Below are 22,483 nucleotides of genomic sequence, written 5' to 3' on the forward strand. Positions count from 1 at the left end.
TCTCCTCCCAGTAAAATAGAATGATGACACTTTCCTCATTCCTAGGATGGGTGTCTGCTCTACACATCCCCACAAATGGGGCAGCTTCACACAGCTCTGGAGGCCTGGGCCCGGGTCTTGTTGTTAGCACGTGGCTCCTTCCGGAGGTTCTGGGGGTGAACCCGTGTCACGCCTCGCTCCTGGCTTGAGCTGGCAGTCAGCTGCCTCTGCCTCCATCTTCTTCCATTGCACCTCATGTCCCCCTCTCTGTCTCTTCTGAGACACCTGTCTCAGAAGATCAAGGTCTCACCCCAGATCCAGGATGACCCCATCTCCAGATCCTTCATTACAAGGACTGTGTTTCCACATGGGGTCACACTCACAGACCCCAGGGGCTGGCACCTGCACTTATCTTTTTGGGGGGCCACCATTCAACCTGCTGTGATGGTTTCAAGGCATCAGTTGGGGGTCACACCCAACTGGGAAAAACACCAGATGGGCACCTGGGTGGCCGGCTGCCACAGCTGGGTTCCTGGCCCCCCACCTGCGTTCTTCTGGCATCTTTAATAATGTTAGACTTGGTCTGAAGTTTTATTAAACTGAGTGCCACGTTGGGACTACCGAGCTCAGTGGCTGATGCCCACGTGTCCAGCTTCCCACTTTGGTCGGTGCTTTCGTCCAGGCCATCCCAGGATGGGTTCAGTTGCCACTTGGAGAAGCGGGTGGCAGAGTTTGGGAGCTCCAGATCCATCCAGTTGGCCTCCACCTCTCACCCCATCTGTTGGCGGAGGAAGTTCAGGGTCAGAGGGGGTAGGAGGGGGTGAGTGATTTGCTCCAGGGCCGGGGTCTCCAAATGGGTCTTGAATCCGAGAGGGGCGAGTGCCGTGCACTGTGTGCTCTGTGCCTGCAGCTGTGGCCACACCAAGACTCAAGGAGGGTGCCACTGCCCCTCCCCCCATGTCTAGTGCTTTGCTGCAGAAAATGAAAAGGTGAGGGAGAAAAGCACTCAGAGGGCCAGTTGCCCCTAACTTCTACACCCTTTTTCAATTTTGAGTCATGACCTGGTCCCCTGTTGGGTGTCTGGTTCTGCATTCCGGGGGGCATCAGATAAGGTCTGATGTGAGCTTGACATTGGGTATTTTGGGGCAAGGCTCTGTGGAGTTGGGAATGCTGCCTCTGAGTTTTCTGAGGGCAGCTGTGCCTTCCTCCTTATCTCCCTAACTTTCCAGAAATTTCTCCGGGACAAGAGCTGGGATCAGCGGGTCATGCATCTTTTGTTTGGGTGGAGATGGCCCAGCCTCCTCACCAGTCCTGGCCTTCTGGGTGGTGGCCCTTGGCCTAAACCTCTGTGACTCGGCCCTGGACACGATGGGGGACAGCCTGAGGGCCTGGAGGAGTCTGCCCCCGGCCTCGCTCCCCTCGGGTCAGTGCCTTTTTCCAGGCACTGTCTGATAAGCTGACTGTGGGGTTGACACCTGGCACTGAGCTTTGGCAACTACACCCCAGTGGGAGAAGAGAAATTGCGTAAATTGTTTATTGCTTGGGGCGCCTCCATCAGGGAGGACAAAGGCTCTTAGTGTGGTCCCGGAGCAGAACGCAGGGGACCGAGGCTAGTGCGTCCCTCAAGTGCCCCTCTGTAGTATGTTTTTTGGACTCTTAGCTTTTAAGTCAATGAAGAAATGATGCTAAATTAACGAACTGAAGCTGTCAAAATTGGAATTGTCATTGCTCCTGGCGGAAGACCCCAGCTGTCCTCGTTTGCTCCTGGACAGAGGCCCCGCTCCCTGCGTGAGGAGTGCGTGGTGGCAGGCAGCCCGCCCTTAAAGCCCGTGGTCCAATCTGTCCTTCCTGTGGTTCTAGGGCACTGAACTCCCTACTCCTCATGTTCTTAGTTGCAGCACTTCTGCATCTCCTGGTGCTCACCAGGTCTCGGTTCTGCAGAGCCCCTTGGGGGTCTGAACTTGAAGCTTCTTGACCTAGAGGCTTCCTGGCTGGGCTTCATTTGGATTTTTCATATTCCGTTCTGGCTGCCAACCCATTCCTTCCATTTCTTGGTCTAAGTTTAAGATGTGTTGATCTGATACTGGGTGTGCATGCCAGCTTGAGCATTGTGAAACCCGGCCCTTCTAGTGTGGGTCCAGAGGCCTCCCCAGGTCAGAGGTCACGCAGCCTTTAGGTGGGCTTGTTCAGCTGACCTGGAATCGTGGAAGGAGCAGGGAGCCGGTGGGAAGCAGAGACAGCCGCTGTTGTGGCTTCAGTGGTGGTTTCCTTCTTACTTCTTAGTCCTTTGCTCTAATATAAGACCCGCAGGGTCCCCACTCCTTGCAGGTGGCGCCTCTGGAGGTCCTGGTGGGAATTATAGGGGGGCAGTTGGGATTCTGTTCCCATCCATCCTGGCCTTGGAAGTCACAGGGTCTCCTGTAAAATGGGGGTGATGACATGCTTTCTCCGTAGCACCATTGGGAAGATGAGGTAGGAGGGCGTTGCTTTTAAATAATAGCACGTGTGACTCTTGGCCCTGCCAAAGGTGCTCTCCCCGCCTCCCAGGCCTGGGCGGGACGTGCTCCCCCTGGTCAAAGGAGGGTCAGTCCTCTTCTTTCCCCCAGGACAGAAATTTCAAAACTCCCTTCAGTGTTGCTACAGATTGGTTTCCATACCTGTTTCACAATAGGGACCCAGGGGGCCAGAGCAGGTCAGTGGGTGGCTGCTTTACCCCCCAGTGGACTGACCAGCAAATAATTCCTTCCCAGTGGGCTGGTACCAGCAAGAATTTTCTCCCCTGGGCCTTGGGAGCAGCTGGTCTCTGTGGGGGCCAGTTCTTGGGGTTGCAACAGGCACTCCCCCGTGGAGAGCGCACGTCGCTCTTTGAGATATCAGCATTTTGGCCACGTTCTTTGCAAGCCACCCGTTGCCCTCTGCCCTGTTGTTGAGGAAGGAAGCCTATTGATTCTGCAGGCTGGCAGCGAGCCTGGCTGAGGTGGCAGGGGAGAGAGCTAATATTTGACCTCTGGTCTAATTTTTGGCTCTGAGACCGGTGTGGCAGAGAGGATGTAGAAATGTCTCGGAAGAGTTAGTGACTTACAGCGCTGGGAGAGAGTGGCACCTCACCGGGCCTGCAGACGCAGCTGGGGGCGGCGAAGTGGCTGCTGTCAGGGCAGGTGAGTCAGCTTGGCCTGAAGATGGAGCTTCACCGAGGCGGTCACGCGTGCCGAGCCAGACCTGAGATTCCTAGCTGCGCAGGCTGAGTGGAAATAGCCCGACGAGGTGCTTGAATTTGGGGTTTTGTGTTTCTTAGCATATTGCAAATTCTGAAGAAGACTTGAGACAACTCTCTCAACTCATTTGAACAACTTTAAACAACGGTCAACAGCCTAGGCCGAAAGACCCCAGGTGGGGCAGGTCACGCACCCTTGCGTTTGAGATTGAACGTAGACACGCCATCCAGTTCTTCCCCTTCTAAATAATACAGTGCTTGGCTTACTTTGTGAAGAAAATGGTCCCTTGATTTTGTTGTATTTATTGCATCTTTTTTTAAATCACTGGTATATGATTTAGGGTTAGGGAGCCACCAGCAAAGCCCCCACAGTCCTATACCATCATCTGTGGGGCCCCTCCTCTGGCTCCTCCCCTCTACCCCCTCGTAGGACCCCCACCCTGAGCGCGCCCCACTGCTGTATTCACAGTCTTCATACTTATTTCATTTTCTGTTGCGGAAAGGTGGGGCCTCAAGGACCTCACGCTGTTATGGGGGTGTGCCCCCCACTCAGGGCAGGCCTGAGTTTTGAAGGCAGCTTCTGGCGTTGCAGCGGCCCCTGTCTCCACAGTGAGGTCAGGTGCAGGTGGAGGGAGAGGAGGAGATGGCTGGGGCATCTTCCCTTCTGAGGAGAGTGAGAGCTGGGGCTGGGGCCGGCCTGGTTCGTTTGGGGGAGAACGCAGCGCCATAACCGGTGGTCTCCTTATACCGTGTGGGTCTACAGAGCAGCAGCCAGGGGGTGTCCAGGACAAACAGTTGAATGAGATGGGGAGTTTGCCCTCTTGGGGTCCTCTGTTCTCAGTACCAAAGACCCCTCGCTGCCCCTGTGAGAGCATGATGACCAGGGCAGGAGGCTCCTGGGTCCTGTTAAAACTGCAACTTTATCTTTCTTTGTCCCAGAGCTGCCTCCTTGGAGGGTTCTTGCAGACCAGCCTGGAGGAATCCTGGTCACCCCAAATAAAGTGTCCAGATCGACAAGTCATTGCATCCCAGGCATCATGCTTGTCTTGCCACCCTGAAAGGGAGCTTTTGTAAGATAAGCATTGAGTATTATTCTGGAAGTGTCTTTTAGAAGTTGTGCTTTCTTTGGAAAAGGAAGTCCTCCCTTGGCTGTATTTGGTTTAGTGCGTGCTCTAAGACTTAGAGGTGAGGGACTTAGTCCTTTAATTGCATTTTGGCCAAAAGAACAAAGAAACCATTCTGTGTATGAAATCCTCACTGTGGGGAGTGGGCTGGGCACTGCCTGCCTGGCCCTTCAGGGGAGAAGTAGGATTCAGATTGGCGCCTTTTGTGAGCCGGTGACTAGTTTGAAAGTTCTCTTTAGAGGATGCTTCCAGCAGGAGTATCTAGAGTCACTTTTATTTTCAGTGTAAGAGTTTCCCTTGAAGAAAACAAGGAAGGTTTTGTTGTTCAATGACTCATATGGCTCCTACCAAGGGGTGGGGGTGCTTTCTTGTTTGCTCAGATGGACTGAAAGCATTTGCTTCTGCTTGACCCACCACAGGAGCAGAACGAGGCCTCTGTGAGATTAGCGCCATAGGGTTTTTCTAGACTTTCTCTAAAGAAAGACCTTTGGCTGTCCCCATTCTTACTTGAACATCTTTCCTTGTCTGTGATCGATCTTACCACACTCTTATTGGTCCATGTGCTGTTCTGTTATGGATGCAGTCAACTTAATCAGTCCCCCGCTGGTGGAGTTTTAGGTTGCACACATCTTTTGTCTTTTGGTTAAAAGAGAGACAAAGGCAAGCTTTGCACATACTTACTGGTCGAGCAGCAGGGTGGATAGTTTTTCTAAGATTTCTAGAGCTGGACCAATTGCATCCTCTCTGATAGTTATCAGAGGAACATTTGCAACCTAAATGGCCTCATTTTGAGCAGGGCTGTCTTTGGGGATGTTCCACTGGTTTGCTTTTTAAAGAAGATAATTCTACTTGGGAGTTCGCGCAGGCTTTGTGATGAGAGGGTCTGCTGAATTCCTGGATTCTCTTTTATTTTTTAACTTTGCCAGCATATTCTTCCCATGACGAGACCCCAGCTGATGAGCTTGCATTCCTGTAGGATGTGGCACCCCCTGCGCCGTGGCGGGGTGCTGGCTCTGTGGTGGAGCTCCCTAGCGTGACTGCTCTCAGCTGTGTTTACCTCAGCACCTCAGGAAGGGCGCCTGGGGAGACTGACGTCTGAGTTGACATCAGCAGGAAGCCCAGCACAGTCTGGGAGGCAGGCTTTGTGTGAGAAGTGAGAAAATCTCTTATTTAGTAAACTGGACTGGATGAGGAGATGTAACTGGCCAAGAGTCAGGTCTTCTGCGGCTCTGAAACAGTATCTTGTTCACTCTCGAGATGGAGACCAGGAGGGTATTCCTTGACCCTTTCTAGCCATGTCTTCTTATCCTCTTTTTATTATTGTGATAAAATATACACAACATAAAATGTGCCACTTCAACCAGATTTGAACGGACAACTCAGTGGCATTAAGCACATTTGAGGTGTGGGTGACCACCTCCACTTGTCGCCCCAGAATTTTTCTATCTCAAAGTCATGTCTCCTTTTAACCAGAGGAAAGGCTAAAAAAAAAAAAAATCATGGACTCTCTTACTTGAAAAATTATGTTATTTTTAATTGAGGTCATTGGTTTGCAACACTGCTTTAGGGATGTAGGTACAGACCTCTTCATATGTGTGTTGTTACACCATGCCCTCCCACATCCCCCTTAGTGCTCCTGCCCTCCAAAAAACTCCTCCCCCCAGCCTATTCTGTAGTCAGGTTTCTAGGGTTTGTTTCTTTTCCTCTGTTCCAGGACAGGCCTTTGTGAACCTAAGTGTGGCCGGACTTTGTTCTCACCAGTCTTCAGTGCTGGTTTAACACTTGCCAGGCATGGAGCGCAGAGTATCTTAAACACGGGTGTGTGTGTGTGTGTGTGTGTGTGTGTGTGTGGAATTCCCACTGGGCCACCAGGTCATTGGCCCAGAAGTCCTAGAGTGACACCCAGATCACAACATCTCAGACCTTCCTTAGGGAAGGACGTGGCCTCCCCCTGCATCGGTTCTCCCACCGCCCAGCATCTCCAGCTCTTTGCTGCTCCTCCGCCTTGCGGAGCAAGCACAACGGAGTGGGTGCTGTTCTGCTTCTAGCATTTCAGATGGTGCAGCCTCCTAAGTCACTGAGGGACTTCCATGCTGGGGGGCACTTTGGCTTACCCCAGATGCGCATGCTCCCTAAAGGGACCGGTCTGTAAGTTCCTGGAGGAAGCTGGACCCCAGTCCCATTCGTCAAAACTTTTCAGATTCAGCTTCCCAGGCAGGAGGAAGATGAAGCTAAGTGTACGGTGGAGAAGGATCAGTAAGATGGGTCCCTGTCCAGAAAATTGCACCTGTTCATTATTTTAAAGTAATTCTGGGCACCCAGCTTTCCAGGCCACACATCTGCTCTGGAAGAGACCAGCCAGCACCCTGGTCCTGAGGCCTCAGGCCCTTCCTGCAAGCGTAGAGCTCTTTCTCATCCTCCAGCCCCATCTTCCTTTTTCTCCTGACATTTTTAGTTTCGACTTCTTCTGTGCCAGTCCTGGAGGCTGGAGGAAGAAGCTCAGGGCAGACAAAACTCAGAACCCAACTGGATTTAGCCTGTCTGGAGCGAGTGCGTCAGTCAGGATCTTGATGAGGCAATGAACTCGTTCTACTAATTGTAATTAGCGTGGGGTCTTTAGCAGGTTATTGGGCTCCTCAAACTTCAGAGGTCTTTGATCGTCCTCCCCCTAATAACTGTGCCTCGTGCTAACTGGTTTAGTGCATTTTTATGCAACAAAAGCAACCGCCGCCTACTCTTTAGGGAAAAAAAAAAACAAAAACAACAGGCTGGGCTTTAGAAAAAAGAATTCTCAGTTGTTTTCACTGTGCTCCAAATTGCAGAATGTTCTTCCCCTATTCAGCCCCTTGGAGTTGCTAAGAAACTGCCATTTTAGAGGAAGGGTAATTAAATTTTGATTTTAATTTAAAGACAGAGCAGGCCAGGCTCTCCCTGCTTCTTAAATGAATAGGCGGCTGAGAGCAGAGACCTGCTGTTTCCAGATCAATACTGAGCTCTCGGCGTGACTTGAGTCTCTGGCTGTTTTTGCTGCTCCAGAGAGCGGTGTTGAAATGGCTCTTGGTGGCCAGTGCAGGGTAACTTTTGGGGGAGAAAGAGGTTAGCAGACCAGAATGTGCTGGACAAATACCTGCTCTGGGTTTATTCATTTATAGATGTAATTTAAGGACCTGGTTTTCCTGATCCCTGGATGTTATGTTTACTGAGTCTGCAGATAGGAGGCCCTTCTAAAACCCTGTGGACATTTTTATAGCCTTTGCTATGTCAAGACAGAAGTTGTAGATACTTTGAGCTCACGTATTCTTACGTCAAGAGGAGGACTGGCAGGCTGTAAAGTTTGAACGGTCAGTTAATATAGATTTATTTTTTGTCACTCAGGTATTCTCCCCCATAATTACCTCTTAGAAGGATGCAGGCTCTTTCCCGCCTGCCTCCTAGCTGTTGAGTCAGGCTCTATTAAGAGAGACTCGTAGCATTGGATCCTCTGTTTTAGTAAAGTGGACTCATTTGCAGCACTTGACAGAAGGGAGTAGGGGAGAGAGAGCGCGGGGGAGAGCATGCAGCTCTGAAGCTCTTCAGTCTGTGTTTACTACGGGTTTACTTGGTGGAGCCTCATTCCAGGGGTGCAGCCAACTGTCCCATCAGCGGTAGCCGCGCCCCTGGGAAGGTTTTCCACTCTGTGTTCATTTGGAATTCACAAAACACACGGGAACCTCGGAGTCCCTGTGTTAAAGAGGCTTGTTGTCTTTCGGGTCCGAGTATTGTTCATTTGCAACCTGCCACGCTCAGAATCTGTATCTTTTTTTTTTTTTTTAAGATTTATTTATTTATGCATACAAGAACTGGGGTACAGCCAGAGGTGTGGGGGGGGGGTGAGAGGATTCACCAGAGACAGAGTGGGGAGCAGAACAGGCAGACTGACTGAAATACACTGCTGAGGGGAGCAGCGGGCAAGACAGGAGAGGTCTGCTGCGCCATGTGGGTAGCTCCATGGCCGGGGATAGAACTCGTGCTGCAGAGGCTGCAGACAGCTTCATAGGTTGCGTCTTAACCCCTTGCACCACCAGGGAGACCCAGAATCTGTAGTCTTAAAAATGATAACAAGCACACTGTCTGGTTCTCCGTATCTCTCTCTCACTCTTGTAAGGAGAGCAATCTGTGTTATGTAATGCCGGCCAGTTCAACATGCCATAAGAGAACCTTGCCTGAAACTGTAAATCCTTTCTGGTGGAGAAGATGTGAGGTTTGTTATCACAGAGAAGAGCAAGAGATGGGCCAGCTCTGGGCCTCACGCTCTCATCCACAGATAAGTCGTCCACTTGGTCTTTTTATATCAGCCCTCTGGGCCCTGTGGGGTTGCGGGCAGAGCACTGCAGCTGGTGGGGGGTCTCGGTTCCCTCCATCATGGCCCTGTTCCTGTGGCACTGGCCTCCGGCCGACTGGGCCTGGCCATGGAGGGTCCGCCTGGACCTTCGCCCGGCCTGCCCTCTGCACCCTGCTTCCACCCCAGTTTCTCAGAAGGCAGGTGGGTACCCCACCCCCTGACACCCCTTCCTTCTGACCACTGATCTGCGGGGCTGGCGGGTGGTCTGAGAAGATGCTGGCGGCCGGGCCTGGCCCAGGCGGTTTCAGGCTTCGTTCTTTGACTTGTTTAAGGGCAGAGAATAAGGTTGCAAAGGAAATCAAAGCCTGATGTGGAGAAACGAAACATGAGGCCTACTGACTTTTTAAAAACATTTTAAATATCATTCTCTAAAGTTTCATTTTATACTGAAGGCAGCTGTAATAAGTTTTGGAAGACGGTGTAAGGTTTCGATTACAGAGCGATCCTGCTTGCAGTTTTTGTACCCAAAGTGAGAAAGGGCGGAGGCGGGGAGGGATGGGGTGGCTAAGAGGTTATTTGTATAAGGTGAGAAAATTTGAAAGGATGAATTCAGGACTGCGAGCGGGTAACGTTCGGTCTGTCGTAACGTGCAAATGCAATAACATTAAACCATGGCAAGGTGTGTGCACGCCTGTGAGGGAGAGAATAGGGGAGCGATGGAACAACTTAATGACCAGCTCAGAAGCTCGTCGACCACAGCCTGCAGCCCTGCAGCGGGCCCTGCCAGCGCTCCCCCTGCGGAAGGCTGGCGCAGGCAGGGATGTGGAGGCTATGAAAGCCCTCGTTGTTCGCAGACTCCCTTCTTTGGTATCACATACACAATGTTTGCTTGTGAAACGATTTATTAGAAACAAGTATGTTTAAGAAAGAGGACTTGGGTTGAAATTCAGTTGATCTGGCTTATGACATTTAAGATTTTACAGTACCTTTTGTTTCTAAGAATAAATATTTAGGGTCGCTGCAAATATTTGTTTCAAACACACAAACACACATGCATGTGTGTGCAGAGCTGGAACGCCAGGCCAGGGAACGAACTGCCGCCTCACGCATCCACCCCTCTGCCTGTGCAGGGTGGATCAAGCCCGGTGGGCTTGAACCTGACCTCCTTCGCTGCCCACCTCACCAGAGGCTGGACGGTGAATCAGCCTGACATCTTGGATTTCTGCAGCTATTTGAGGGGAAAACCCCAACTTTGAGAAGTTCTGACCCCAAAACCATAAGTCATGACTTTAGGTTTTTTTTTTGGCTCAACCTATGTGGGTGACATTGGGCATCTTTGGGCCTCTGAAACCTTTATCTTTTTAATGTGAAAATGTAGGTGTTTGTGAAGGGATGGAAGTTTAAAGTTCTTGAAGACCAGCAACAGGCAGGTGCAGTAAAACCGACCTGTGCCTGGTCTGGCCACCGCCCAGCACGTTCCACTAGCTGACCTTGTCACCTGAAAGGCCCTGTCCAGAAAGGCGAGGTAGCGGGCAGTCTCCAGTTGGCTGTTTCCAGCCCGTCGCGCACGGAACTCGGGGCCAGTGCACAGGTGCCCTTGGTGCCTGGGCTGGCTGGAGTTTCCTCATCCCCCTTGGCTGTGTTCTACGCTGGAGGTTAGAGACAGCAGTACCAAAGCTGGGGGTGGGTTTGGGGGGGCAGGCAGTCCTGTGCAGGTGTGCGGGATGGCGCAAACTAACAGGTGACTGGGAATGTGCAGCTCTTGACTGAGCCCCATTATCGGAAGGTTCCAGTCCGCTCGTGGTCAGCATGTCTTGGTGGACAGTCACGCTGCAGGCTGGTGGGTGGCTTGCTTCTCAAGGGTCCCCGTGTGTGGAAGCTCACATCCCTTGACCTGCTTGCCTTGATGGGATTTCTACAGAGACCACCCTGGAGAGGAGCCTTTCCAGAAGGCACACAAGAGGGGGCGTCCTTTGTTGAGAACTTGTCTGGAAGAGGCAGGAGGGCAGTGAGGATGGGAAGCCATGTTTAGCACCCCTCGGGGAGGGTCCTCTCAGATGGCCTGACACTGCCAGGATTCGGAAGCCGGCATCTTAGGGTTTCTTTTGGCGCCGTGCCTGGGCCTAGTGCATCCACCCCGGGCCAGCAGGGGCACCTCCTGTTTATCAGAGAGATGAGCGGACGCGTCAGGAATGAGTCAATGCAGTGAATTCCAGGGCGGAGAGATGAGTTCAGTTGTTCATTTGCTTGCCATGCCTTTGGGTTTTACTTTTAGTTTATTTTCATTTTAAAACAAGGGATGGAAATCTCCCTAGAGCATCTGAGAAGTGTAGCAGGGATGTAGTGGGTCGAGGCGCATTCTTTGTGTTAAGGCTTGTCTTGTCCCTACCCGTGGTCGAGGTGGGGGTTGATGCTCACCCCGCGGCACAGGTGGCGGCGCCCACTGCCCTGCTACTCGCTTTTTAGATTGTGAAAATCACATCTTCTCCCTTGTTCATGAGGTGGCCGCAGACATCTAGTGATTTGAGATATAATGTTCTTTTCTCGGCTTACTAAATAAATGTTCTCTTTACAAGGGTCGCGCTCCCGCAGCCTGCTTTGAAGTCGTTTTTGTTACGCGCTGGCCCACGGTGTTATTTCAAAGGAGTCAGCCAGCAGACTCGAGGCCTTTTTGGCTTGAGTTCATGAGCCGCCTCCTGACAACACACCTCACGTATTCGTCTCTCCCTCCCTCCCTCCCTCCCTCTCCCTCCACCAGAGCGGTCGCCTCACCGGCCCATCCTGCAGGCTGGTCTGCCCGCCAATGCCTCCACCGTGGTCGGCGGCGACGTGGAGTTTGTCTGCAAAGTTTACAGCGACGCCCAGCCCCACATCCAGTGGATCAAACACGTCGAAAAGAACGGCAGTAAATACGGACCTGACGGGCTGCCCTACCTCAAGGTCCTCAAGGTGAGACTTTCTGAGTCTGAAGGGGGCCCCGCTTGGGTTGTGCCACAGACCCCTCCACGTCCTGTTGAATCTGAGAGAAGGTGATTCTCTCTCTGGCCAGAGGAGAGTGTGAGGGACGAGGAGGCCTTCTGACTGCAGCGACCTTTCGGAAGGGGTAGGGGCGTAGTCCAGGGACCAGGGAAGCCGGCGGCGGCGTCTCCAGCGACTGACCGGCGCTTGGCCATGAGTCGGTCTTCCTTGCAGGGCCTGCAGAGCCCCCAGGACAGGCCAGAGGATGCTGCAGCTTCATACCCCTGGGCCCTCTGCCAGCGTTTATCGCGACACTGATGTTTTCTCTTAGTAGGGCGTTAGATTTTAGAAGCCACCTTGTCCAAACGATGTAGATTTTCCTTTTGAAAGAAAGCCTTTAACCTCTGAGATACACTCACACGCAGTTCTGGACAATAAGGCTTTAGAAAACGTTGGCGCTAATGAAATGTTGAGCAAGGAAACGTTCTTTCTCCTTGTTTTTCTCATTTGAGTCCTTGCAAGTCCCCATTTAGCATCAGGCTCTTTATTTTTTACATCTGCCTTGCTCTTGAGGGCGGTGAGAGCTTCTTAGCCCCTGCCTCCCGCGTGGAGGGGCCCGTGAGGAGGCTGTTTTTCAGAGGAGCAACTTTCCAGTGGAACCGCAGGGAGCCAAGAAGGACCACGGAGCTGCAGAGATAACCAGCCACCCTTCTGCTGGTCTTCGTCCCTCTTCCCGCCGTCCACTGGGTCACTCCCTTATCCACCTGCTGACTTATTTTGTTCTTCCTAAATGCACAGCCCTCTCAAGCTGCTGTTAAGACATAATGGAGTTTTGTTTTGTTTTTTGTTTTTTGTATGGTGTTTTGGTGGCGGGACCCTCACAACATCATGTCCTTCTAGTTGGCCATTACATTGTTCTCCTGTGTCTGTTCCAGCACTCGGGGATAAATAGCTCCAATGCCGAAGTGCTGGCTCTTTTCAATGTGACTGAGGCTGACGCTGGGGAGTATATATGTAAGGTCTCCAATTATATAGGGCAGGCCAACCAGTCGGCCTGGCTCACTGTCCTGCCAAAACAGCAAGGTAACAATGTTTTTGTTTTGTTCTTTTTTTTTTTTTTTTTTTTCCCCCCCAAAGAAGGCTGGATATTAGAAGCTGAAAAGACTTGGTGCTTTGGGAGACTGCAGGCAGCTTCTAGGTGACTGTGGCCTTGGTATATTCATCATGGTCTTTCTTTGGTGATGCAGCTGGCAGCGTGTCAGCGGCCATGGAAAAATGCCCACGTGTTCGAAGTGCTTGCTCTCATTTCCACTAAAGATGACCCTCTGCCCCACCCAGTTTTTAAATTGCTCCTCCTGGTTGATCTCGTTTGGGCTACACGGTTCCCCTCATGACTGCGCCTGAATGCCATTTAAACACACGCCCTGGATGCCTCCTTGTGGCATTGGCGATTCAGCAGGAATCAGACCTCCTGCAGATTTGGAGGGAAATATATTAGCACAATGCAATGTGTCCCACAAAGCAGCTTTTCTTGGTCATTTGGCACTTAGGAGATACTGACCTTGAATTACCCTCAGATCACCCTGAATTTGGGAGAGTGCATCTTCCTGTATGAATCCACCGCTGGATGCTTCCAAGCCATGGACTTTCCTAGTTTGTCCTGGCACAACTTCAAATGTTTCTATTTAAAAAAAAAAGCCCAGGTTCTGCCCAGATCCTGCTTTGCCTCCATTTGCTTCCAGTGGAATGGATGTCAAGAGGGCTGGTTAAGCAGGAATCAAAGCAACCAGAGCCTGGCCGAGGCCTCACAGCCCCGCTCCCTGGTTGGGTTCCCAGGCCAGGGGGGCCCGAGGTGTCCACACGGCCCGAGGTGCAGTGTTTGCTTTTACCACCCAGCCGAGGAGACAGAACCCTCCTTTTCTCAAGGTGGGAGTCCAGCCAACAGGACCAGAACCCAACCCAATCACTTGGGGGCCGTGCTCTTGAAAAACCACCCCAAACTTGAAAACAAAGCCAAGCCACGAGAACGGGTCTCTGTGGGCCGATTTTTCCATGTGTTTGATTGCATGCTTGTCTAGGTGGTGAAGCCGGTGTGGTGACGGGCCTGTGGAGGTGAGCTGCTGGTGTCGCTCCGTGTCGCTCGGGTGTGGGCTCTGTGGATGGGTGCAGGTGACGCTGCCGGCGGCCAGGAGCCCCCGCTGCCGTGCCCGGTGGTCCCGTGGCCCCTCCACGATCATTCCTGTGTCGTCTAGCCTTTTTTCTTGCTTCCCTTGTTTTCTAGGCTGCCGGTGTTAACACCACGGACAAAGAGATTGAGGTTCTCTATATTCGGAATGTAACTTTTGAGGATGCTGGGGAATATACGTGCTTGGCGGGTAATTCTATTGGGATCTCCTTTCACTCTGCATGGTTGACAGTTCTGCCAGGTATATACTGCTCTTTCTCTCTGTGGTTGTTTTTCCCTTTTCTTGGTTGATTGCTATAAAATTAACACAGCTTCTGTTCTCAGAAATGGCCCCCTTTTACCCCTGCATAAAGTTTAAAAAAAGATCCTTAAAATTATCCCCCGGGAATGAGAAGTGGCTTTGGCAATTCACTTACAGCAAGATCCCATACTTACTTGGCTTTATGAAATGTCCCCCTTCAAACCCAAGGGGCTAGGATACTTTTTGAAAGCCATTGGAGTCAACGTCCAAATTTGCCCATGCCATTTGTCTTAATTTAAAAATGCTTGTGAAATTCAAAGTGATGCCTTCCCATGTCAAATTCCATTTTGACATAACCCCACATACACGTTGATGACTTTTATTCCGCCCTGTGCTTTAGTGAGATGTAAATAGATGTTGAGGTACCCGGGGAGAAGCACCCCAAATGTAGGGCGTACAGAAGCAGTGTGTGACCTACCTTGGGAATCGGTGACTTGCTGCATGTTGCCGTAGAATGACTCTCTGCTTGATTTTACTGCAAAGCATGCTTCTGCCGTCTCGGGCTTGATGTGATTTCTGCTAACAGAAATCGACATCCTTGAAGCCTGTAGCCTCCACGTGGCTGCTGCCTGAACCTTTAACCGACATCTCTGTCCTCGCCAGACTTTCTCCATCATCTCTCTGCTGGTGCATCTATCTCATTGTCACTTCCTCTGTGAAACTGAATAGACTGTGGTTTGCCAGCTCATGATGTTGCACTCCAGTTATTAATTTCTTATTTTTAGAACAGTGCCTACCTGCATGCTTATTTTATATCTAGTAAATACAAATTGATTGTTTCATTTGTGCTGTGCTGCTGAGAGTTCTGACTCTCTTGCAAATATTTTTCTGATTAAAATGTGTAAGCTTTCAATAATACCATTGCATCCATTTTCCTTTGGTTGTAAATCTGCTCTGTGAATATTTGCTTTTGAAACAAGAAGATGCCTCTTACCTCGAGCTTGCTTTTACTTGCAGTTTTGTCTTTGCAAGTGCCCCATGGGCGCTTCTTAACCAGTTTGCCTGACAGTGCTAGCACATTAACTAAGAATACAGACTGAGAAAAGTAGTATGTGCAAGTCCACTGCTTGTAGAGTGACCACTGAGGACTCAGGAGGGAGCAGACTACTGGAAATTGATCTAAGAATATGCTTAATTACATGTAAACTCACATGTAGTACCATTTCTATTATAAAATTTGCAGTGACGTAGCAGTATAACCAGATGCCCCCAATTTTTACTGATTATTAAGAAATATTATGAACTTTATAGTATGGACATAATGATTCTATACTATAAGCAACTCAGTCTTTATATTAAATACATTGTGTGTTTCATTGAATAATATGCTGGATTATATTAAGGCATTTGAAAAAAGCTTGGACCATCCCACTAGAGGACTAGGTATTTCACTTCCTATAGACTGTCTCATCTGGGGTAAATCACCCTGTGGCATCTTCCTTCAGAAGAGCCTACCCAAGTGAGACCTTTTAGAAACAAAACTGCTCCTAGTGAGAATTTCTCATTTGCTTTGCATTAGAGTCCCTCCCGGAAGATAGTCCTTTTTTGTGGGGACCCATTAATCTACTCTGTCCAGATGTCTGGCAGAATGTGGCCTTGAGACCTGCTCTCTGTACCTGGGTGGCAGCCCACCTGCCACTGGATTGCAGTGGTCACCTGGGCCCTGCTGGGAAAGCTGGGAGCCCTGGGTGATTCACCTTCCTGTGGGTGAGGCTCCTGACACCATGGTCCACGCCATCCTGCAGCACTGAGTTATCTGGGAAGCCTGTCTTGCCTTGGGAATGGTCTAAAGTACTTTGGATTCCTTTAGTTGTGCCAGGATGCATCAGTTCTGTGTTCTAACTCTGTGGCGTGCTTATCTGTTCCTCCCTGTGGTCTGCAATCTAGCTCCCCCAAGAGAAAAGGAAATCACGGCCTCCCCAGACTACCTGGAGATAGCCATTTACTGCATAGGGGTCTTCTTAATCGCCTGCATGGTGGTGACTGTCATCCTGTGCCGCATGAAGGCCACGACCAAGAAGCCGGACTTCAGCAGCCAGCCGGCTGTGCACAAGCTGACCAAGCGCATCCCCCTGCGGAGACAGGTAACAGAAAGTAGATAAAGAGTTTGAAGAACTTTACTCCTCCCCAGCCCCAGCCAGCCTTGGGTCTCTTCCTCCACTCCGACTCATCTGTCCTGTGCGCCGCCCTGTGTGAGTGGTTTGTGAGCAGAGGTGGCTCTCCCGTCCCTGTCTTGAGCTTGGGGGGTCCAGTCCCAGTGATTGCAGGGTCACCTGCAATCTCGCTTCAGGACATGCAGGCATATGAGGATCTGCAAACTGATCAGCAGGACTGACCAGACACGGGGAGGCAGTGTCCGGCGCATTTAGTGAGAACCAAGTGTGTGGTGGATTCAGAGCGCAGGCCACGTTTATCCCTGTGATCTGATTTTTTTCTGGAGACAGGCTTATGGTTCTAGCTCTTTGACTTATTTATTAAGTCGAGGTCAGAAACCTATGCCCTGCAGGTGACTCTGAATTACTACTTGACTCAAGCTGGCCCGTGATGTCATCCTAAACTGAACTTAGGCTCAGATTTCTTGATTTTTAAGTCGATTGTATAAATATGTTACGTCATTGTGAGTAGCTGACAGGGCTGGTTGAGGATTCACTGGGGGAGTGATTTTTTATATTGACTGGGTGATGATGGTTTTTAACTTGGTGCTTGGTCTTTGGTGGTCAATTTTTGCTTGAATGTACCTCCTGATAGGTTTAATTTTGCTTTGGGGAAATCAGGTGAGCTAGAGCTTACACCAAAGTCCTGCCTTTCACCAAAGCCCTGTAGAGCTGAGCGGGACAAGCAATGCCGTGGCCTCTGCCCCCTGCATGTAGGTGGTAGAGCAGGCAGGTGTGAGCACAGACTGTTCATCAAGTTTTTGGAACTCGGTTCTGATTGCAAGTCCCTGGTGATTCTGTAATGCACCTGTAGGATTCAGGGTAATCCCAGCCCTGTTTCTCAGGGACTTGAGCTGGTGCTGACATTCCTGGAGGAGGCATCAGGCAGGACCAGGAACCAGCTGTTCGGCAGCAGCTGCAGCAGGATCAGGCACCCTCGGTCCAGCTGCAGACCCCAGGCTGAGTGGTCCTCGCTGACCCCTGTGAAGTCGCATCCTAGCTGGTCTTCCTGGAGGGGGCGCTGAGGATAGCATTTGGAGTGGGTGTCGAGGGCAGGGGAATGACTGAACTGTTAACAGCAAGGGGAAGAGGTTTCCATTTGTCAGTCCTGCCATCAAATTTGCTGTTGTTATTAAAACGACACCACTGTCATTCTCAGGACCCCAGCCCGCTTGGGCTTCAGGGACCTTCAGGGGCCTTGGCCACCCTGTCCCACCCTGTCTGCCTCCACCAGCTCCCTCTGGGTCATTCTACTGCCACGCCCTTAGAGCCTGGCCTTCGGGATTTGAAACAGGGAGTGGTGTTCCCAGCGCTATTATTTTTTGTCTAATAGGGAAAAATGCTACCTTCGGGAAGAATCCTGTCCTTTGGCATCTTTAGGCCATTGGGCCATAATTATTTCCTCCTCTTCTCTGCGACGGCTCCAGTGGCCTTCTTTCTAATACACACGCGGCAGATGCTCTGGAAACTGCCTTGACCAGCCCTCGCGTCTATTCCATCTGTCCCACCTACTGGTCTTTCCTCGAGTCCTCCTCCTTGGCTGGTCGTGTGGCAGAAGAGAACATTCAGCCTCCTTTCTTCTCCCTCCTCCTCCATCCTCACTTTCTGAACGCTCGTCTCACCTAAGCTCCATGTCACACCTGGCCCATCACCCTCCCGCTGGCTCCAGGATTGTTGGGGTTATGAGCGTGGCCTCCTGTTTCATGGGGTCAGCAGGGAGAGACATGGAGGCGGGTCCCCTGGAGAAGCCCTCTCTGGGAGAGGAGTTTATTTGGGGGCTGTCACTATCCCCGCAGCTCATCAATGTCAGGGAGGAATGTGCCTCTTCATGGAGACTCGCCATAGCAGGGGGGGCGGGGGGGGGGGCGGGGGGGCGGGGGGGCGGGGGGGAGGGCTCGGGTGGGGACGGAGATGCTTATCGCATGAAAGAGGGTCATTGGACTGGAGCTGGAATGAAAGGAGGCCAGCAGAGATGTTGATGACAGAGGAAATGCCTCAGGGATGCCAGGCATACCTTTACCTGTCGACAGGTGAGCTGGAACCAGATGTCTTGGGGATGGGTTGCTCCCAGGCATTTACCGGGGCCACTTTTCCTGCTGTGCGGGCCCCACCCCCTTCCCAAGCGCTCCGGGTCTTGGGAATGGGTCGAATTTTACCTGCTGGGCCTGGACTCTTGCCCTCCCCTTCCCTCCCCCCCTCACGCACCTCCACGACTTCCTGCTCAGCTGCATCCATCATGTTCTCTTTGCAAAACAAGGGTGTGTGTGTGTATGTGTGTGTGTGTGTGTGTGTGTGTGTTCATTCTATCCCATTGTGAGTTTTTCCTTCTTGGCATCTGCTAGTCTGTACTGGACTTACTGGCATAAGACAGACATTTCAGTTTATGGTATTTTGTGTCAAAACTGTTTTGCTCTAGGACCAAAGAAGAAATGAAAGTTTTTGAGACTGTGCTTTTTTTTTTTTTTTAAAGATTTATTTATTTATACAAGAACTGGGGTATAGGCCAGATGTGCAGGAGGGTGAGAGGATTCACCAGAGACAGAGCAGGGAACAGAACAGGCAGACTGACGAAATACACTGCTGAGGGGAGCAGCGGGCGAGACAGGAGAGGTCTGCCGCGCCATGCGAAATTCTCGCCCACTGGTTGGGATCAAACCCGCGCTGCAGAGACTGTGAACAGCTTCACAGTGCAGCCCTCAACCACCTGCATCACCAGGGAGGCCCGAGACTGTGCTTTTGATGCTTGGAGAAAGCGATGGCTTTTTGGCGTGGGTAACCAGGTGGCCATGGAGTCCGTGTGTCCCACATGCTGGGCGGGGGTTGGGAAACTCCTGCCAGGTGCCTGCTCACCTGCTCTTCTGCTGGCACCCAGCTCTCTTGCAGGTCTGTGGGGCCACTGGGGGCAGCCAGTCATGGCCCTGGTGAGGTGACCTCTGCCCACCCATGGCTCCCAGAGGGCTTCACTTTCTGTGTTCTGCACATGGCAACTGGGTGGCGGGGAGAGCTCCCCTGGAAAGTGAGGATGTTGGTTTAGGGCAGGGGTATTGCTGGGTTTGCTGAGCCAGGTTTTCTCTATGGAGCCAGAAGCTTCCACAGGGCAGGGTGGAGATGTAAGTGTCTCCTTTGCAGGTAAGCGCATCTCCCAGTAGGAGGGACACACACAGCGTGGAGCTCACACTGTCCCACACCAGGTGCCTCTTGGAAGGGGCTCGGGCATGTTTCTCAGGCTGCAGTTCCACCTTCTCTGTTGCTGGTACAGGTAGATTGGACACTAGGAGAAAACCAAGAGCAATTGAGGACATCTTGATAACAGTATCTTTGAAGCAAATGACATGTTCCGGGGATGTTGTGATGAGGATAAAGCAGGGTTCATGCCAGTTTGGGTGCTGTGGATAGTGGGCATTAAATACCAAATTCAGGAAGTAGTTTCGCTTCTGGCAGCTCATGTACTCCCTTGCACCTCAACATGTGATCTCAGAATAGTCTCTGGTTTCGGACTCACGAAGACTCGCTGGCCCCAGCAGGCACCTGGGTGAGCACAGGGGCCATGGGGAGCGTGGCTGGACTCTGCCTCGCCACGTGCGCCTGCCTCCTCTGGCCCCCGCTTGGCTGGTGTAGGGGCAGGAATGGACACAGTGCAGGTTTTCTAGGATCCAGCAGACCAGGTAAAGGAGGAGTCAGAGTCCTCAGTGGTTTTGCAGGTTTTTATTGGGATTAGGAGTACTGTGGGGCTGAGGAGCTGGGAGGCTGGCATGCCTCCCAGCCCCCAGCAGGTCTTCACTCTACGGGCTCTCTGGCCTTCTCTCTCGGCTTTTTGCTTCGGCTTCTGCTGGCGTCCCCGTGACGCCAGCCTTAAAAGCCCAGTCTTAGCCCAGGTGAATCCCATCTACCTATGCCCACACCCTACTCCAGGTGCCCGCCATCAGGCATGCATTCAGGACCGCAAGATCCATCGTCTATCCTGATGGCGGGAGGGCAGAAAAGTCTGACATTTTCTTTACCCTACAGCTGGTCTCTCCTCTCAGCCTCCGAAGGACATGCCTGTTCGCCTGACCTCTGACCCTGGTTGTGGCTGATGTGATCTGAGGACCAGCCCTGCTGGGTCCGTGGCCTGGGCTCTGACGGACTTGTTCATGGTGTCTGGGGAGGTTTGGGTTGGAGCCTCACCCAGTTACCTGAATGTTGTTGTGAAGGGAGAAATGGATCCATTTTCAGAAACGCCTGTGCCTGAAGATCAGCCACTCAGCCGGAGGCGCTTGTGAGGCCCCAGGGAGCAGAGCGCACGGCTTGCAGCAAAACTAGCAACTCCGGGCCTGGTGTTATGGTTCGGGGCTGGGGTTCACAGCCGGGGCCCAGAGGGCTCCTCTAACTGGCTGTTGGAGCAGTCTCGGGCGTAAACACACAAATAATCCTCACGCCTGCCCGGCCTCTCTGCTCCTGCCACTCCTTTCTCTGGGGGGGTCCCTCTAGCTGTTCCCTTTAATCTAGTCTAAAGAGATAACACTGCTTCTTGGTGGCCCTTGAAAAAGAAAAGAAAAAACCACTTCCTTGCTTAATCTCCCACATGGGCTGTGGAAACCCACAGAAAGCACATTCAGTTAAAAGCTTGATTTATGGCACGTGGTGAAGAGATTCCAGAAAGTGAGGAAGCTGAAATGGTTGCCTGCCAGGAGTTGGGGGAAGACAGTGTCTCCAAGTGTTAGCGTTTATTGTTTATAAATAACCCAATGATCACTCTCCATGGAATCTTTTTAAATTACATGAAAAAGAGACTCTGGAAATGAAGAAAAAGAGCTGGAAAGGGGAGCTTAGGATTTTGTGCAGAAAACGAAGGGCTTGAATTAGCAAAAGAATGCATGGGTGGGGGGCGGGGATTGCCTGAGGGGCACAATGAGGGGGGCTCTGGTGAAATCCCAGCTTCTATGGAGGGGTCGGGACAAAGGCCTGTGCCAAGGCCCGGCAGCAGGTTAGCTGTGGAGTGAAAGGGAGTGAAGAGAAAGCCAGTCCTGCGTTACAGCCCCAGCGGGGATTTTAAAAGCATAGTAAAAATGCATGGAGGTAGAATTAAGATATGCCTCAGCAGACAGTGATCCAATTCTATCGTTTCTTATACTTTGGGCATTTTTTATAAAAGCATTTTCCAGATTTGTACATGGACCCAAAACCTCTCTACTTCACCTGAACTAAATTTCCATCAGTGACCAGAAATTGTATAGGGGGTTTAAAATTTGTAATAATGATGACAGTAGCATTTGAAAAGCATTCACATTAAAACCTTGTGGGACACTGTTTGGGGAAAAGGTGTGTATGTGTTTATGGACGTGAACTTTTGCCATGGTTTATGGACGCAGATTCCTTTTGGGTCATAGGTTAGTGGCTGAGCAGCTAACTTCAGGCTGCATGTTAGGTTTCTCTGCTCTTAAACTCTGTTTGCCACTACAGTTTCCTTATGTGCCCACTTTCCTCCCGTCCTGGGACAGGCTCAGGATGTGGGGGAGCTCAGCAGCCTGGACCCTCAGAAATGGCTGTCGAGTGGGCGTGTTTTCCATCATAGGAACCAGAGGAGGGAAGACGATGATTTTAGAAATAACTGTTTTGTCAGACGTGAACTAAAGTGGGTGTGGATTAAAGTGGGCAGGTGAAGCTCTGCTTGGTGCTGGGTGGGGGTGGGGGAGGAGCTTCCCCGGGACTGTGAGTGCAGATGTGCTTTTTAACCCTTGATTGTTTGCCTCGTGTCTTCAATTATCTAGTTACTGAAACTGAAGTTGGCAAGAGGCAGTTGATTTTCCCCCATGGTCTAGGCTCCCAGGAGTCCCCAAAGGACTTGGGGTGGGGGGCGCCAAGAATGGTCCCTGGGCCTGGGTCTCAGGTAAACCCAGTGAAAGCACTGGGAGCTACTGGAATCCTAGAGCCAGTTCTTGAGCTACTCTGCTTTATAAGAGATGGAGGAAATACTGAGGCGCGGATTTTTCCACAAGTTTTAATGGAGCCCCACGAGTGCAGCGTAGGTTTGGGAGCTGAGCTGGTGACGGGATGCTCCACTCTCTCCAGATCAATAAGGGGTAGGCAGAAAAGCGAGAGTGAGTGGCTGGGTCTGTCTGTCCTTCAGCGACTGACTGACTTGAGGAATTAGGACAGAAAGAAGACTTAATCAGGCGCTGTCTACAAGTGTTGGAAAACGGGTCTTCAGAACATATAATTTGGATGAAAATCAGTACCGCATAGACAGGAGTGCAAAGGAGTTGGAA

General features: G+C 51.3%; 1 protein-coding gene across 5 annotated transcripts in view; it reads left to right on the forward strand.

Annotated features, from left to right (window-relative positions):
- Nucleotides 1-22,483, forward strand: part of FGFR2 (fibroblast growth factor receptor 2) — a gene marked incomplete at both ends in the record, with an annotated part of 89,843 nt that overhangs the window by 47,047 nt on the left and 20,313 nt on the right. For 3 of the 5 annotated variants that reach the window (XM_084244974.1, XM_084244976.1, XM_084244975.1), the window contains 3 exons: nt 11,397-11,587; nt 13,878-14,022; nt 15,970-16,166. In XM_084244974.1, the coding sequence (XP_084101100.1) occupies nt 11,397-11,587; nt 13,878-14,022; nt 15,970-16,166 (533 nt within the window). Of the gene's footprint in view, nt 1-11,396; nt 11,588-12,531; nt 12,680-13,877; nt 14,023-15,969; nt 16,167-22,483 lie in introns of all 5 variants that reach the window. The other 2 variants (XM_084244978.1, XM_084244977.1) reach the window with 2 other exon arrangements.

Source organism: Talpa europaea (genome assembly GCF_964194135.1).
Source record: "Talpa europaea genome assembly, chromosome: 10".
Taxonomy (NCBI): domain Eukaryota; kingdom Metazoa; phylum Chordata; class Mammalia; order Eulipotyphla; family Talpidae; genus Talpa; species Talpa europaea.